Source organism: Hemicordylus capensis, chromosome 10 (assembly GCF_027244095.1).
Source record: "Hemicordylus capensis ecotype Gifberg chromosome 10, rHemCap1.1.pri, whole genome shotgun sequence".
Classification (NCBI taxonomy): domain Eukaryota; kingdom Metazoa; phylum Chordata; class Lepidosauria; order Squamata; family Cordylidae; genus Hemicordylus; species Hemicordylus capensis.
The window spans coordinates 12454239-12473862 of record NC_069666.1 but is presented as its reverse complement, the minus strand read 5'-3'; the positions used below and the strand labels follow the sequence as shown (position 1 = coordinate 12473862).

At 42.1% G+C, this 19624-nt stretch overlaps 1 protein-coding gene across 5 annotated transcripts in view; it reads right to left on the bottom strand.

Moving 5' to 3' along the window:
- Positions 1-19624, bottom strand: part of FBN1 (fibrillin 1) — a 216762-nt gene that overhangs the window by 130279 nt on the left and 66859 nt on the right. For all 5 annotated transcript variants that reach the window (XR_008311392.1, XM_053271937.1, XM_053271938.1 and 2 more), the window contains exons 7-8: positions 5466-5663; positions 2783-2908 (exon numbers count right to left, since the gene is read on the bottom strand). Coding sequence is in view for 4 of the 5 variants with exons in the window: in XM_053271937.1 (XP_053127912.1) it covers positions 2783-2908; positions 5466-5663 (324 nt within the window). In the remaining variant the exon portion in view is untranslated. The remainder of the gene's footprint in view (positions 1-2782; positions 2909-5465; positions 5664-19624) is intronic.

Genomic DNA, 19624 nt, shown 5'->3' with positions numbered 1-19624 from the left:
CTTACAATCTGTTTTATGAAAATACAATTGTTCTTATTGCATACCTTTTTCTTTTAATCTGTGTAATAAATCCTTGTTGCTACTCTTAATGTTGGGTTTGCCTTAGAAGGCCTTTGGAGGCCTAGGACTGCTCAGCCCTTTTGAGGAGCGTTTTGCCACTTTACCACCACCACCTCCAGGAACCTTATATGGAGAGTGGATTTTCCCACATCAAAATAAAGTGGATGGTGGCAGTCTACTGTGAACCCCTTACAGACAAAACTTCAACCACAGTGAACTCCCCGCTCCTCCTCTGGCTCTGGTAGGAATCATGATAGATGGCCACTGAAATGCTTCAGTCTTTTTTTAATACTGGGATCACACTGGAAGTAACATCTGGTCTATTCATGCCAGTTCAAAGCCCAATCCTTTCCTAAGGGCTGACAGTCACGCATAATTTAACCATTCCAGATTTAAGCAAGACATGCAGGGCATTGTCTCTGATGGGCTAACAATGCAATCAGTTTCATGCTATACAGATGTGCTGATGTTCTAGACCAGGGATTCTCAACATTGGATCCCCAATGTTTTTGGACTTCAACTCCCATAATCCCCAACCAAAGGCCACTGGGGCTAGGGATTGTGGGAGTTGAAGTCCAATAACATCTGGGGACCCAACGTTGAGAATCCCTGTTCTAGACTCCCTAACACTTCTTGTTTTGGACATAAAGCAAGATTTATAAGTGGCAGGACAGTCTCCTTAGAATCCAAGATTCTGCGAATTCAGCATTAGCATTTGGGCTTCATTAGGATCGATGCCCTTTTTAAAAGCTGCTAAATAATGCTCCATCATCTTCTCAAACGACACCTCAGCCTTCTGAATAACTTATGAATGAAGTACTAGCTGGAAAAGTATACATTGCCTTACTGAATGAATGGCTCTTCATTGTTGTTACAGCACGCCGACGTCCGAGTAAGAGTTTTCAAACAGAACATCCATTCATCCCAATCAGAGCTCTGGTACAGCATGTGCTTCTCAAATCTAATTGGTTGTTCCCAGTATTACTCAGCCTATGAGATCTTAAATATAGTTGCAGTGCTGTTTGCTCAGTTAGAGATGTACAGGATGACAGTTCTGCAAGCCCAACTGTTTAAGAGAGACCCACATTCAGCAGCCCTTTCACTCTCTGTATCCTGACACTCTCAAGCACCAACCCATTAAAAGAAGAGAGTCTAGATTTGAGTAGTCATCTTAAATTTCACATACACAGGAGTAACTAGTTTCTGAATTGGGCTGTCACTGAATTGTCTTCTAGAAAGAAACACTTAGCCACTTCCACTCTTGGCTGCCCTTCTGCCAGCAGCATTGGCAGACAGCATGAAAACCATATTTGTCTGGAGCAAATTCTTCACAAATTGGTTTACATAAGACAAAATATAAACGGCAGAGTAGTTGTTTAAAGATTATTATTTTAGCTAGCTTTTTTATTTCCTCTGATATGGGGCCCCCAGTTTGAGGAGTCTTAATAGAGCATCACTTTCAGAAAGCATGTGGTCAGAATACACTGCAGTACTGCAACCTTAATAGACACTGCATTTTATTCATGCAGAATTCCCATTAGCTTCAGTGGAAGATCTACCCATGCGGAACAGTAGTTCCCTTCATTCTCCTAAACAAATCCACTTAAATGCATGTACATTATGCACAGCATGTACAATGCTGGATTAGCCATGATGCTCAATAACATTCAGGGCAGAACTTATTTTTAAGGTTACTCAATCTTCTCCTAGTACAAGGAACAGTATATTGATAAACATATTGTTCTCAGATCAGAGGGCAGAATGAGGTAGACTAGAATTAAGAATGATGCTGGGCAGTGTTCTCTCTCAAAGCATGTTCTCACAAGGCATGTGCATGTGCTCACAAGTTTTTTGATGTCCGCTCATTCAATTTTAGATCCCGCTCAGGTTGAATTAGGAAGGCCCCACTCTGAATGCACATGTGCACACACACTGCCTTGAAACTGCCACCCAGGACAAAACTTATTCCGCACACAGATGGAAAAAAAAATAGAGAGAACATTGATGCTGGATGTGTAGGGGTATATACGCATGCATGAATGAATGTGAGTGGGAGAGAGAGAAGATGGGGGCTCACCTCTCTATGTCAACGATGGCTAAGGGGAAAGTGTGCAATACAGGTCAAAAAGCTGCAGGAATGCAAACTGTGTGTCAGCATGATGATGATGATGATGATTGATGATGTATACAGCCCCTTCAACATTCATGGTGCACACTTATGATACTGTGCACCACTTATTAAATGCAAGAGGACAGATCCCTGCCTCAAAAGGCTTACAATCTAAAATGTAACACACAGAGAAAGGGGAGCGAAATCAAGGCAGGGGAGAATATGCATTTATCTCTGTAACATGTATTTAGGCTTGATGACACTTCCACACAAGTGTTCGGGGAGGCACAGCTCCCCCTGTGTCCTTCAATCCAGATCTGCAACAAAGTATTACCAAACTAATATTTTATCCTTTAATTTCATTCTGACAAACTGCTCGAGTTTTAAGAGTCATTATTATGACCTAGCAAAGCTGGATAAGGATCAAAAGCCAATCTTTGAGGCTGGCTGGATTAGGCTCAGAGAGGCATTAAAATTATATGCAGTTTGTGCAATTATTAATATTTGCATATGTGTGTGAAGAAGAAGAAGATTGTGCCGATTTTCAAAACACAGTTGGCATCAAATATAAAATGCCCCCCCCCCCTTCTGAAGGCTCTGAAAAGGACTTACCGTCACATTTTTGTGTCACTTCATTAAACTTGTGTCCAGCTGGGCACTTGCACTCAAAAGATCCAACAGTATTAATGCAATTTCCCCCTTGACAAATCCCCGGGATAGCTTGGCACTCATCCACATCTATCATGCAAAAAAAAAAGAGGGAGGGAGGGGAAGGGTGGGTGGGAGGACAATTAACAATTTTTCATAACAATTAACAATTTGTTCACATTAAAATTAAAAACAAATACACTCAACTCCATTGTTCCATGTCATATTGCATTTCTTGATTGGAACAGATCCTATTCATTAGGCAATTAAATTGTATAAAAGATTAATTTGGTACAGTTCCCTAAATATGTTCTGTAAAACACACACACACATTCATGGTAATTATCTTGCTGCCCACATTTTGCTACTATTATATTTAGATTTTTTCTTTCAAAATATATAAGACACAATTCAGATAAATTTGAGCATTCCAGAGCCCTTGCTCAGCATTCTATGGGCATTTTTATTCTGTTGGGTTTGCAGAGGAAAATGAAATCAAATGTCTGCCTTAGCAAAGAGCCAATTCACACTTCCCATTTTGAATTTTAGGGGTTTTTTTGTTTTAAGCACTTGAGTATGAAATGTCAAAATATTCACACAGCATCATCCATCTGTGACTCATACATGGCTCCATAGTAAACTGGGAGCCAATGTTCATTGAGACTTCCATGTTGTCCGCAGGGACACTTGGCCATTGAAACATGCATACGTCATTAACAACCAACATTAACAGCAGTACTGCATGTGTTTTGACACTAGAACTCTGGGAGCACCATTGAAATTTATTAAAAGTCGGTTCAAGAAAGATGAGAGAAAGTACTTTCCCAGGCCACGCTGGAAATGCTGGGGATAGAATCTGGGACCTTCTGCATTCAAAGTGGATGCTCTGTCACTGATCTACAGCGCCTCCCCAAATTCTAGGATAGATCTATCAAAGGCTATGGGCCATAACAGCTTCAGAGGCAGTATGCCATTGGATGCCAGTTGATTGGGGTGGGGGCAACAGGGGGCTACTGCCTTAATGTCTGCTTCTTGCCGGCCAGCAAGGGCTCAACTCATATAATATGGGGAAGAAGCAAGACGTGGTTCCTCTACAGCAGTGTTTCTCAACCACCGTTCCATGGACCGGTGCCGGTCCACAAGATGTTGGGTACCGTCCATGAGGCATCACTAATAAAAATCACCCCCCCCCCAAAAAAAAATAATTTCAGGCCAGCAAGGGCAAGCAGGAGCTCTTCAGAGTTCCAGGCAGTCCTCGCTGCTGGATAATGTTCATTTTGCTTCCTTGAAATGAACATTATCCAGCAGTAAGGGCTGCCTGGAAATAAGCTCTGGAGAGCTGCCCGGCATTGGGTTTTTTGGGGGGTGGGGCCTGGGGTGGGGTTTTGGAGTGAGTGGGGCGACCCCCTCACTAAATGCTGGTCCAGGAAACTGTGTGTGAATAATGTACTGGTCCATGACTCCAAAAACATTGAGAAACACTGCTCTACAGCACCGTCTCTTGCTTGAATATTTGACATGCTCTTTCTTCCATTGGAGAACCTGCAGTTCACTTATACTTTTATTTGATTTTGCCCCTTTTCAGGAGCATGTTCAACCTCAATGGACATTGCAGGCTTTCAGGAAGGAGTAAAAACAAAAAACTTAAGTATGGCAGCCAGTCTCCAATTTTCAGAAACAAACACACCTTGCCAGGATGTTTCTTTGTAGCCTTTTGAAGGTCAGTAATAGTGGCATAAAGTAGGATGGTTTATAATTATGGGATGTGGTCCACCTTTTGAGAGGCACAGATCAGGCAATGCCCTCAAAACACTGGAATTCACTTAAATGAGACTGGAGTCCTGTGAGTCTACGCCTTGAGTTCACCATGGGAGGCTTCTAGATTAACTGAAGTAATATTAGATTTAAAATCTTTATCTCTTCTAGACCCACAAACTACCACACCTCATTGGCAAACCTTTTAGAGAAAGACCTAAAAAGAAATCATCCCAGAAATGCAGTCCTGGGAATATAAAATCCACACAAATTTAGTGCATAGCTGCTGCCCCTGTTAACTTTCTCCTGTTTCCTGCCAGACATCCAGACAATAAAAGAATTTATACAGCTGGATATATTAGAATAAAAGCCAAAAGCAGCAAAAGGGCTTTCAATGGTGAGGCATGCTAAGGAAGAAAGTAAGTAACATCTTGGCGGATGTTAAGATTCAAAACAAATGTAAATGCATTTCAATTACTATATCATATAAAATACAGAGCAGGCTGTTTTAAACAGCACCAACACAGGTCAGGGGAATCTCTCTTAACACACCAAATCTGTAATAGCCACAGAAGCTGTTTTGTTTCCCTCTACACATGCTGCTTTGTAGGGCAATCAATTTTGTGTTCAGGGATATCATACTGCCTTAGGACAAAATGAAAGAACTTCTTGGCAGTGAGAAATTCATTAAGAGTCCTGCTGTTTCCCTACAACTCTGTTTCAGATACCATTACAAGAGTATCAAGCATGTGGTCAATGGTGAAGTAATGGATCTGACACTCCTTTCTCCATCTGCCTCTGTACAGCGCCGACATGTGAATTCGGACAGAAGATGCAGTTCAGCATTAATTAGTCTGTTACTCAAATGTCAGCAGCTTCTGCTGCACCATACCTTGACAGGCTCCCGTCCGGATGTTTGGAATGAAGCCCCGGCGACAAGGATGAGGCTGAGCCGGACACATTTCGCACGGGTGGCCCCACGCTCTCCCGACGGTCGCACAGCAGAGGGTTTTTGTGCAGACTATCCCACTGAGCTGCCCTTGGCACATCTGGTTGGTGACCAATGTGAAGCACGGGCCAGTCCTGTAGTCTGGATTACAGAAAGAAAACCTCGTCAGTTTTAAATTAGGGGTGCATTAGACAGCCATGAACCAATAAAGCACCAAGAAAAGAACCTGGCAGGTCACATCATGCACTGCCCTCTGCCTGCCCGAACCAAAGCACAGAGAGGCAAGCATTCTTAACGATGGTTTGCTAATTCCCACACCATGGCACAGAAGCAGATGTGCAGCAAAAAGGGCAATACACTAAACCGTGTCCTTTAAGCCAAAGGAGGAGGCTTCTGATAATCATATCCTCTTATTCTAGCTCCTGCCTATATCAGACAGACACACAGGATTGTATCCTAACAGTAGCTTGTGCAGAACGAAATTTCCATAAAGGAACTCCTTCTCTTCTTCTTCATCTTCTCCACAGCAACCTCCTTCAGCCCCACAAAATCCACTCCTGTGAGGGGAGGGGTCCTCCAAAGCAGGATGGGATGCAACACAGCCCTGGAATCTCCAAGATAGGGCTGAGAGAGATTCCTGCCTGCAACCTTGGAGAAGCCACTGCCAGTCTGTGTAGACCATACTGAGCTAGATGGACCTATGGTCTGACTCAGTATATGGCAGCTTCCTATGTAAAAGTGGGGAATGAGTGAATATCGTGGCTTACCATGTGCAGCAGAAATGCCTTGCATACATGGAAGAAGCATTTAGGATACAACCCATTAAAAAAACCAAACCAGGTCCCAAAACCAGAGAAGTTGCCCAGACTAATCCTTGAGTGATAAGACCAAAACAGTTTCACTAGGAAAGTGAAAATTTCCATAAATTTATAGTTTTTAATCCAATCCAGTCCAAAGCTTCTCAGATGCCTGACACAGCCCTGTGGGAAGGTTCTGTAGGCCACTGTCAAGGCCATTTCACATAACCATTTTCTCCTCGGGTTTCTCTCTCAATTTTCACATGTTAAAATTATATTATAAGAGCACTCCTCACTCTGGTATTAACTTGCAGCTTGATTATGCCTAGACTTTTCTACACCATCATGTATATCACTGAGGGGACAAGTGCTGTGGAGTTAATTTTTATTTTTATTTTTAAACTTGAAAATTGCCATATTTGATTAGCCCTCAACCTGTGGGCAACAAAGTTTCCTCAGATTTTTTTGTAATAAACTATGTGATATGGGAGCTCAGTGAGCCTTTGGCAGTCATATTTGTCCCCACGGTTACTTTTACTGTTATTCTATATTACTATTATGCAATTTAGTTATCATTATAATTATAGAGAGCCAGCGTGGTGTAGTGGTTAAGAGTGCTGGACTAGGACCATGGAGACCCGGGGTCAAATCCCCATTCAGCCATGATACTTGCTGGGTGACTCTGGGCCAGTCACTTCTCTCTCAGCCTAACCTACTTCACAGGGTTGTTGTGAGGAGAAACCCAAGTATGAGTACACCGTTCTGGGCTCCTTGGAGTAAGAGCAAGATATTAATGTAAATAAATAAATATAGCTATACTGTTATAGCTACACATGGCACTGTTCTATTCCTTATGTTGTATACAGGTGAAACTCGGAAAATTAGAATATCGTGCAAAAGTCCATTAATTTCAGTAATGCAAATTAAAAGGTGAAACTGATATATGAGACAGACGCATTACATGCAAAGCGAGATAAGTCAAGCCTTAATTTGTTATAATTGTGATGATCATGGCGTACAGCTCATGAAAACCCCAAATCCACAATCCCAGAAAATTAGAATATTACATGGAACCAAGAAGACAAGGATTGAAGAATAGAACAATATCGGAACTCTGAAAAGTATAAGCATGCATATGTATTCAGTACTTGGTTTGGGCCCCTTTTGCAGCAATTACTGCCTCAATGCGGCGTGGCATGGATGCTATCAGCCTGTGGCACTGATGAGGTATTATGGAAGACCAGGATGCTTCATTAGCGGCCTTCAGCAATTCTGCATTGTTTGGTCTCATGTCTCTCATCCTTCTCTTGGCAATGCCCCATAGATTCTCTATGGGGTCAGGTCAGGCAAGTTTGCTGGCCAATCAAGCACAGTACACTGTATACTTTTCAGAGGTCCGATATTGTTCTATTCTTCAATCCTTGTCTTCTTGGTTCCATGTAATATTCTAATTTCCTGAGATTGCGGATTTGGGGTTTTCATGAGCTGTACGCCATGATCATCACAATTATAACAAATTAAGGCTTGACTTATCTCGCTTTGCATGTAATGCGTCTGTCTCATATATCAGTTTCACCTTTTAATTTGCATTACTGAAATTAATGGACTTTTGCACGATATTCTAATTTTCCGAGTTTCACCTGTAGCTTACCAGCATTTTAAAATTATCCCCCAAAACTATGAATATTGGCTCTCCTCACACTTTAGACAAAAACGTCCTCATACTTTTCTCTCAGAAAAGTTCAGGGATCCTGGTCCAGAGAGCAAAGCAGGGTCATTTTCACAAATCACAAACATCTCCTCACCAATACTATAGAAAGGCTTCACATTTTTCAGGGCCCTGCTCTACAGCATTTTTGCTGCAGTACAACACAGTACTTATATTAATATGAGAGTGCACTTATTTTTCCCCTACCACTATATTTAAGTGGGCCTCCAGGATCTGTAGCTTACAACAAAGTTCATTAAGAGCAATTTTCAGTCTTACATATACACAAGGAGTACCCATTTAACTGTGGGCAAGCTTTGTCTGTAGCTAAGCGGGAGGGCATGTGGAACACATCTGCTTTGATTTGTTTATGGTAAGACGTATTATTTATCCAGGAGACAAAATTAAACTGGGATGTTAATAAAATATGCACTTGTATTTTGTTCCATTCTCCCACGGCAACAACAAAACAGTGACAAAGTCAACTCTCTTTGTCTCCTGCACACACCAGAACCCGTCCCCCCCCTTTTTTTTTCAAATTAAAACCTCTGTCTTCTCTTCTAGGATTTAATTTAAGGGAGGGGGGCAATACAGTACAAAGAATGAATGTTCTCCTTTCAAATTGTTAGGGCCTTTTCAAACATAACACAGGAGAAACCCATGTTTTCCACTGAGTTACCCTTTACAGGGAGTCTCAACCCAGACCAGACATGCATATTTTACATGTTTAGATTACATCTAAAATGTTTATTTATTTGTTTACATTTTATATCCCGCTCTTCCTCCAAAGAGCCCAGAGCAGTGTACTACATACTTAAGGTTCTCCTCACAACAGCCCTGTGAAGTAGGCTAGGCTGAGAGAGAAGTCACCCAGCAAGTTTCATGGCTGAATGGGGATTTGAACCCGGGTCTCCCCGGTCCTAGTCCAGCACTCTAACCACTACACCACGCTGGCTCCTTATGGTTCTTTGCTGTAGGATATATTGTTCTTCAACATCTGGAAAAGACACCTATTTGAGTTCTGGGTAATATAGTCATAACGTATGTAGTACACCGCTCTGGGCTCCTTGGAGGAAGAGAGGGATATAAATGTAAAAAATAATAAATAAATAAATAAATAAATAAATAAATAAATAAATAAATGATACTTCTTGGAAGTTTGGTACATTTTTTGTAGCTGTTCAACATCCCGTATCTTCCAAATGAGAGCCAAAACATCAACATAACAAAATGCCATCAACAGTGCCAACTTCCAGATTCCCAAGCAGAAATTATCCTACTTCTGGGATGCAGAGAATAAGGCACGGATGAAAATTAAACCTATTATATCTAAACCACCTAAAATGGCCTGCAGAACTTTTTTAAAAAAATATGTGAGAATGGCAGGTTTGTTTTGCTGCACCTGTTTCACAGACTGCTGAGGACAGCCACAAGCCCTGAGTAAGACTGCCATAGTTACTGCAAAAACATCAAATGCAGGAACTGATCTCTAGAATTAAGTATTTAAATTTTCCAAAATCAAAAATACAACTTGATTTGAATGTTACCACAATCCCCCCCCCACACACACACACCTTAGTATTATGCTAAGGCATAACTTTGTGTTTTCTGAAAGCCTAGACTTTGGGCATGAGGCTTCATTTTCAGGTGGAGGACACTCATCAGACACCTCAGGCAGCGGCCAGGGTGTTAAGAGGAAACTGGAATATATATGTGCCTACTCAAATCTTCCTTCTGAAGGTTTCCACTAAATGCTCATGGCAAGATACATCTAACCCTTTTGACCTTCCCAGCATTACATGTTTCCTGAGTGGAATTAATTACAGTCAGCAGTGCAGCAGGCCATAGAAAACAGAACCTCTAGAATCAAGCTCCGTAAAAGAACCACGCCTCCTAAGAATGCCTCTCAGTGCATTAAACAGGAATCCACAGTAAAGCTCTTAATTTCTACCCCTTTGACTTAGGATACTTGGTTATTATTGCTAATTTCCGCAGCTCTACCATTGCTCAACTCTAATCACATTTGTTTTTACAAATGTTCTTAACATCACAGTGCTAAAAGACACACACACACGTGTTCTAAACGACAACTTCAGTGTGCAAAGTGCTGTGCGAGCCTTATCTCCACATAATCTTTCATGACAGGAAACTGTGATTTCAGTTTCACAGATGGGGAACTGATAGAAAGCATCTTGTTCAAGGCCAACCAGTGGCTTTAGAGCAGAGCAAGAGTTTCGACCCAGACCTTCCCGACCCAAGGACAACACTCTAGCCACTGAAAGTGCTGGTGGCACACTTTACTTGTCATATATTTGTAGGCCGCCTAATCTCTCACTCTCGGCGGTTTTAAAATACTGTTTTTAAAATACAGCAAAAGTAGAAACATGATAAAAACAAAACAGTTTCAAAATGTTTTTAACTCAAAGCCTGAGAAAGGTGCATCTTAAGGGTTTTGTTTGTTTTTAAAGGCAGACAGAGATGGAGAAGCTCTTATTTTGACAGGGAGTACCTTCTAGAGTTCTGGGGCAGCCATAGAGAAGGCCCAGTTCTAAGTCACCACAAATAAACTAGTGGTAACTGTAACAGGACCTCCCCAAAGGATCTCAATATGATCTCATGTGACACAGATATGGTAACATGTGGTGCCATGCCAAAAGCCAATTCCTGCATACGACTAGGGAATACACACCCCACCTGGTGTAAGCTGGAGCCAAAGCTCCTTGTCCCAGAGAGTTCCTGTCCTGCTCCTGTTTACCCATCCAAAACATATGCTGGTCACCCATCCAAAAACCAAGGAAGGGCCTTTGCTTCCTTGAAGATGCCCATTACTCTTTGCATGATCCAAATAGTGTATATTGCTACAGGCCTTTACCTATAATGTGCATAATACAGCCAAAATAAGGCACTGTCAAGTCCCATTAATTTTAACTGAAACAACTTAAGTGTGTGCTTAAATCTCAAAAGCTTAGATCTTCTGAAAGCAAAGGGCTAAACTCTGGTGCTTCATGCCAATTTTGTATAAATGTAGGCACTTTTGAACATTTGTTTCAATGCAAGCATCAAACATGCTTAAATTTCCCACTAGAATTAATGAAAAACGCCTAAATTTGACTGGATGCATGGAGTTGCGCCATCGTGGTACACGATCAGGAAACCCAGATTAGCAGAGCACTCACTCTGCTAACCTGGGCTATGAGGAAGGCTACTTTGGTGGGCTAGCCACCAGAGAACCACCGGGCTCGCCCGCGAGCCCTCTGGTTCTCACGATGGGGAAAACCCAGGCTGAGCCTCAATATGTGCTTCATTGACTAAAGAAAAGCCTTGGATTGCATCGAACATGTCAAGCTGTAGAATATCCTTAGGTGTCCCAGAACATCTCATTGTTCTCATGAGAAACCTTTACACAGGTCAGGAAGCCACAGTCCAGATGGAACATGGTGAAACAGACTGGTTCCAGATCAGCAAAGGAGTAAAACAAGGCTGTATACTTTCTCCTTATCTATTCAATTTATATGCTGAACATTTACTGAGGGAAGCTGGATTGGAAAAAGATGAGTGAGATTTTAAAGTTGGAGGAAGAAACTTCAATAGCCTGCGCTACATTGATGACTCCACTCTGATAACTGAGAATGCGGATGATCTGCAAGCTCTAGTAATGAAAGTCAAGGAGCACAGTGAAAAAAATGGGACTACAACTAAATGTAAAGAAGAATAAACTAATGACAACAGGTACAACAACCAGCCTCAGAATTGATAATGAAGACATTGAAGGGGTGGATAGCTTCTGCCTTTTAGGGTCGACCATCAACAGTAAAGGATCCAGCAGTCAAGAAATATGCCTCAGACTAACACTTGGGAGAGCTGCAATGAAGGCCTTGGAAAGGATATTTAGATGCCATGACATATTTATACCTACAAAGATTAGAATCGTTCAGACAATGGCTTTTCCCATGACACTGTATGGATCTGAAAGTTGGACTTTGAGGAAGCAGGACAGAAAAAGTATTTATGCTTTTGAACTTTGGTGCTGGAGTAGGCTTTTGAGGATACTATGGACAGCCAGGAAAACAAACAAATGGATCATAGAACAAATCAATCCAGAATTTTCACTCAAGGCACAAATGCCCAGGCTCAAACTATCATACTTTGGATACATTATGCAAAGACCCAGCTATCTTGAGAACTCCATAATGCTGGGGAAAGTTGAAGGAAAGAGAAGAAGAGGACAACCATCAGCAAGGTGGATGGACTCGATTACGATAGCAATGAATGCCCCACTGAGACATCTTCAAGGCCAAGTAGAAGACAGATCATCCTGGAGAGAATCTATCTATATGGTTGCTAAGAGTTGACACCAACTTGGCATCAACTTATTTATATCTATGTAAACTGCTTTGCAAACTTTTTGTTGAAAAGCGCTATATAAATATTATTATCTATTCAATTTCTATACCACCCTTCCAAAAATGCCTCAGGGCAGTTTACACATAGAAATAATAAATAAATAAATATTCATCATAATATTCATTCATCATACTACAGGCTCTCATGCCTTCCTCAGAAATGGTTAATAGAGACTGACCGAAAGGTAGTCAAACCAGTGGCATTCAGTGACAGCTTTCTCAGCAGCAATTCTACCACCACTGCTTTCAGTACAGATGGAACAGAGTTGCCAATATCCAGTCTTGATAGATGCTCCTGTGCCTTTAACACACAGGATATTCAGCAAGTGTGGCTTTTTCTCCCATTGCAGTCCAATCATGGTAGAAAATCTGCCTTCTGAAGCCTTTTTCAGGTGTTTGACAACATGGTGAGATAAACATGCATTTGTTGGTGGGGATGTAGAGCCTACCACCACGATGTCTCTTCCTGAACTCAGCACTTTCATTTCACTACATCATAGTGTCTAAAAAGGGTTTGTATTTCCTCCTGCCAGGCAACTTTTAAAGGTCCAAGAATTGACCTCCGCAACACTTTTGACAAGTATTTGAAAAACCACATTCACGAACAAAATTTGCATCTTTCCTAAACGTATTTTATTTCTTGCAACTGACCCACTTTCTGGTTCCTGTAGCTGGAAAGTAATAAAACAAACAGGAATTGTTACTGGAGTGATTTATGATACACATTCAAATCCAACACACAAACTAAGCCCATAAGAAAAGAACACACTTTTTCAAGAGAAGTTTTTGATTCTGTTGTTCCTAGTTACAAGCACTGGCATCCAAATACATCAAATTGCTATTTTCTTCCATTTCCACAATGGAAAAAATAATAATAATTAACAGCTAAATGAAGAACAATGCATTTACAAATTACTGCTTTCCTGATGGACGCATTCTTGTACCTAACCCTCTTGAGAGTTCTGTTACTGCAGGAAGCACAACCACGAAGTCATCATGAGTCCTTTCCCACGATCCATGAGAAGTGCTTGAAGGGGAGATGAGAGGACGCCTCAAAAAGCTTACCTCCCCCACAGACGTTCCTCTTCTTGTTCCTGGGCAGCTGGGTCGGCCACCTTTTGCCAGCTTCTGCCAGTAGCTCCGACGGTTGGGGTGCCAGGATGTAATCCCCCACAGAACTCCCACAATGCATTGTTCAAGTGCATTGTGCAACATGAGGATCCCCCCTCCCCTCCCTGAAGCCAGCCAGGAGCCCCACAGTTGATCAGTAAAATGGGGTTAAGAGAGCTCTCGCTCTCCTAACCCTGTTTAAGAGGGTGGTTCTGGAGGTGGGTTTATCGCCAAGGCGCCACCTCGGCTGCTGCCTGGCCACTTTTCCGGGCAAGTCAAATAACGGCTGCGATGCTTTTCTCTGCAGCCTGTGCAATGGGTGTCTGCATGCACATGGGGACCGACAAAAGGAAGCACTTTTTCACACAGTGCATAATTAACCGCTGGCATTCTCTGCCACAAGAAGTGGTGACAGCCACCAGCCTGGATGGCTTTAGGAAGGGCTTAGACAAATTCAATGTCAGAATTCTCCAAGCCAAGGTGGGCAAGCTAGGTTAGCTCGGTTGCTAATGAAAACATAGATATCGTGGGCATAATGGAAACATGGTGGAACAGTGAGAACCAGTGGGACACTTATTCATGGATATAAACTCTATAGAAAGGACAGGGAGGGGTGAATTGGGGGTGGAGTAGCACTGTATGTTAAAGAAGGGATAGAATCTAACAAGCTAGAAAACCTAGGAAGACCAGAGTCCTCCACAGAAACTCTATGGGTGACAATACAAGGCCTGAAAGGAAATGTGCTACTAGGAACGTGCTATTGCCTTCCTGACCGAAATGCTGACAGTGAGTGGGAGTTGCAGAAGGAAATCAGGGAGGCACCAAAGAGAGACAGAGCTGTACTAATGGATGTCTTCAATTACCCCCACATAGACTGGGTAAATCCACATTCAGGTAATGACAAAAAGGCCAACTTTCTAGGTACACTGAATGACTGCACCTTAAAACAGTTGGTCATAAACCAACCAGAGAGAAGGTGACCTTGGATTTAATCCTGAGTGGTAGGGATGTGCATGGGTCAGTTGGGCACCTCCTTTGGGAAGTGCCGAACTGGCTCATGTGCCCGCAGCCAAACCGGTTCAGCCGGGTGGGAACGGTTCCCTGGACCAACCATGTGTGTACCACCGGGATCGTGCCCGACCCCAGTGATACACACACACAGGCAAAACCAGACTGGGCTTCCTTAGCCCAGTTTTGCCTGCGCATGTGAACAGGTTCAATATCTCACTTGCCCTTCCCCACTTCAATGTTCAGCATTATGAAATAAATTCCACAAACATGGGATTCTGATGATTGATTCTGATGTTACATTTTCTGATCTAGGGATCAAAATGTACTTTGCAGACAGACTCTGCAAAACCTTGGAAGTAAATTTCACACATTCAAATATTATATGTCTCTTAGGAATCCAGACACCAGAACAACATGATCAGCTGATAGCCTGCCTAGAAAATATAATGTGTGAATTGGCTACAATTATTCTTCAGTGTCCCTAGAAAATAAATATGTATGCAATCTACACTACAGGCTAAAAGAGGCGTATGTTCTCTTTTTCTCACTCAGCAGACATAAATCATCTAACCCTCGCATGAAGCTGTGGCTTGTGTCTTGACAAAGATGCCAGTCAGCCAACATTTTACAGGCTTGGCTAGAATTCTCTTGGCTGGTTTCAAGAACTGAAGGATGTAAAGCCAGAAAAAAATTCCAGCAGAGCCTTTTTCATTCTGTTTAGTGCACACCATGCATTGCCACAGAGCACACATGCGCATTAGGCCACATTATTATACAGGGCAGCTGCATCTGTAGTGCAGTGAGCATGTTCTGTGATTCCAAATGCAAGCGCATGGGCCCTGTGACAGAAAACCACAAATTCAAGGAAAGCAAATAGACCCGATGGTTGCCATTCTGCAGGGTGCATTTGGCAAGAGCTCCCACTGAGTCCTGATTTACCAAAGGTGTCCTGAAGACAGACCAAGACAGACCAACCCATAACAGCCTCCAACCCCCGATTCAGGACATCCACAGCCTCCCTAGGATCAGGTGACAAGGAACGATAGAGCTGAGTGTCATCTGCATATTGCTGACACCCACTACCTGTGATATCGCTGCCTCCAGACCATCCCCACTCTTCTGCTCTCCCAGACACATCTCCCCAGCCCAATCAACTACAACTCCTCTGTTTAATAAAAACCAGGCCCAAGACTTGTCCAGTCATACAGCTCTCCTTGATGAGCTGGGTGGACTTGCTCTCTCTCAGCTCATCAGGGGAGATCTGCTGAGGCCCCAAGCCACTCACCCCAAGGCTAAGAGCCACAAGGATGAGAGCCCTTGTGCTCTCACCCTTTGGTTCGCACCTTATAAGCACCTATACATTGAATCTCATACCTGGTGTGTGTTATCTTTCTTATGGCCATTTGATCTCTTTGAACAGCTAACACATCCTTCTGACTGCTCTTTACCTGGTTCTATTCTGCCCTCTTCTGGTTTATCTGAAGCATTTACACCCTCATACCATAAGGCATAGCATTTGCCCAATAGGGATATGCACGAATCAATTCCCCCCCAATTTGGATTCAATTCAATTCGGATCAATTTGGACCACTTATTAAGACCCTAGGGAAACCAAATTTGGGTGGTGGGTAGGTTCCCATGGGTGCCACCTACCACCCAAATTTCAAGGCAGTGGGGCACTTGGTTGATTTTTAATGATTTTTTTTTTGTTTTTACTTATTTTGTATATTTCCGTCATAGGAAATAATAGGGATTTGAAGTCACCCTATCCTAAGCCTAACATGGATCCCCAGCTTTAATTTTTTTAAGCTAAACTCTAACCCTTGTAGAGGTGGGGTTATGGAGCAAAATGCACGGTCTCTATTTTTCAAGTGTTTGGATTCTTTGGTGTATAACTTTTCCTCATAATTAATCCCTATTCATATTCACCTTCATTTCTTCTGTTCATTTTGACTGTCAGCTGTCGTGTCAACTGTCATGTGCCAACTACACCACACCCACCTGCACGGCAGTGGAGTACTCAGTTTATATTTTAGGAATATTGAAGTGTGTAGATTCTTTGGTGCATAATAACTTTTCTTCATAATGAAGCCCTATGAGGATTCATAGGAAAAGTTATTATACATCAAATAATTCAAACACTTGAAAAATAGTTTAGTTCATTTAAAATACAGTCAATGACTGTTATTGTTATTTTTAAGCCTCCTCAAAATCTTGAGAAATAGTGACCACACATTTTGCTCAATAACTCCACTTCTACAAGGGCTAGAACTTAGCTTTTTAAAAAAAATGAAAGCTGGGAATCTGGGGAAATCACAGATGGGGGATCCGAATCTCGAATAGATTCAAATCAAACCTGGCATGATTCGATTTGGACCCGAATCTAGCCAATGGACCATGGGGCAATTTGTTCTGTCTCCAAATCACCCGAATCAGCTAGATTCAGGTACAAATCGATTTGTACCCAAATCAATTTGCACATCCCTAGTGCCAAACCAGATACTGCCCAGTAGGGGCCACTTCACTGCTTACCCCTACTTCTAGATCATTTATGAACAAGTTAAAGAGCACTGGTCCCAGTACCAATCCCTGGGGATCAATCACTTCCTGCCTACCTCCATTGTGAAAACTGTTCATTCATTCCTACCCTCTGTTCCCTGCCCTTCAACCAGTTACCAATCTACACATGAACCTGTCCCCTTATCCCATGACTGCTAAGTTTACTCAAGAGCCTTTGGTGGGGAACTCTGTCAAAAGCTTTTTGGAAGTCCAGGTAACCTATGTCACAAAGTGGTAACTGGTTTAAAATTAATGCTTCAGTCATCAGTTTTCAATGGTATTATGAATGTTCTGTTCAGTTCATCTTTATTACGGTCAGTAACCAACAAGACAAGCAACACGAAAAGGAAAAATACATTTGCATACAGATACTCATACAACACAGACCTGTGTAACCTAAGCAGAATTTACGAACTTATTACAAGCCGTAGAGGCTAAAAAACAAAAATTTAGTCACATAAGAATCTTCATCAACGGAAAAAAAATTAAACATTAGAAATCAGCCAAATGGTCTGAATATTTCACTAATGTTGGCAAGATCAGGTCAAGTCTCAAATTGCGGTAGAAGGAATCAAACTGCGGTAGAAGGAACACTGAAGGAAGACATGAGTTACTGACTCAATCTCGCCAGAACCACAGGGACAGTGACGTTGTGAAATAGGTATGTGTTGCAAAATCTACCTTCCAGTAATGCCAAAAGGGAGGGCATTGAAATGGGGCCCTAGAAAAAGCCCATTTTGGATAGGTTAGTGTTGATACATATAATGCTGGACCAGGTCTAGCGAGTTCCCTAAGTGCCCTGTAGGAACTGGACAACAAACTTATGCGTTGTTGTATAACAACTTTAGGCTTTTCATAACCCAATGAAAATAAAAAATCAGAGAGCCATAAGAAAGCAATTTTATACCCTCCCACTAAGTAGACTGAAAATTATCCAGCAAGACTAAAGGTGTCAAACCTATAGAGATAAAATTAAGCTTAAGCCAGAAAGTAACAATGGCCATCCAAACTCTGGTTTCAACTCTAACCAACCCTGCCTCCAGTAACAACACATTTGCAACACATCTGGGTGTAATAAATAAGAGCTCTTGAGAATCCATATTGAACCCTTTCAAGTGGACCAAAGTTGGCATAGGGTCCCAATTGCATTCCATATAAGAGCTGTGCTAGTGTCTAAGCAGCAGACAGTTTAATAGCTATTTGGAGGAAACTTCCTCCCTGGGCACAATGGAATCTTAGACTAGCCATCACACTTCTTTGGACCAATGAAAAAATATATTTTACTTGTGCAGTTTTCTTCCAATTGGCCTGAAAAACAGCACCTAGATATTTGAAACAGCTTATTTGCTTGATAGATTCGTTATCAATGTGCCATTTTTGTACTTTTGGCCTGGTGGGAACAAACCTTAATTTTTGTTTTGGAATAATTGATAACCAAATGCTCTTCTTTTATGAATGTTTATTTTCCTGGCTGTTCACTCCTACTGCATACATTTACAAAGATAGTAAACAGAAAATAAACAATATTTTTCCTCAATTTTTCATTTGTATTCATTCTAGAGAGTTAATTGCAAAAAAAAGTTTGATATTCTGCATGAAAGTTTCCAAAACTGATTCAAAGTGTCTGATCTGATTACCAAATCACTTTTAAAAGATGGTGTCTAAACTGGAACAGACCCAGAGTGCTAAAAGGTACCGATGAATTTGAGCTGGAACCAAATCCAAATATGCAATTATTTATTTCTTAAGGCTTATGTTCCACAGAAAAACTGCATACTTTTCACTTGTAAGACTGTAAGGCTGGCACAGATTGTACATCTGTATTGCTTTTCACCTTTTATGAGCTCTCTGCACATATTCAGAATGTAAACATAGATTTACAGTCATTATCAGCCACATCTACACTATTCCATAGTTTCTTGTGAAAGGGGCACGTTCTGGTGCAGCCCACTCTACAGGCATTCTTGTAGCAAACACATAGTAGTGACAGCTTATACTCTTCATACTAACTGTGTTATCTTGAAGTACCCTAACTACACAAGCCTTGGCATTTATTGAGAAGCCACAGCATTAAATTAGCTGTGGAGCAATGTATACAGGGCTTACCAGGAGAAGCCCTGAGTGGAACTCAGCCCTCCCGTGCTTCCTCACAGCTGCCCCACACACTTTCCAAGGCTGTCTGCGTCACTCCCTGCCCACCCCTGGACACTCCCGAGAGTCTCTTCAGCCGCCCCCACGTGAGTACTGGGTCAGCAATTCAAGAGCTGCTGCCACCACACTACCAAGGGAAACTGCCCTGTGTTCTGCTGCCTCCCTGTGGTGGGGGCCGGGATTTCCAACATCCTCTCCCGGCTTTACCGGCTTGCACAGATCTAACGGACATTGGTACGCTTGAACAACCTAATGTCTGAATGGGGCTTCTGAGAACTAGAAGGCCCTTGAGAATGGTATACAATGCTGTGCAGAGGGATATAGTTGAAAAGGCAACAAGGATTGGCAACACAGACCCTTGTG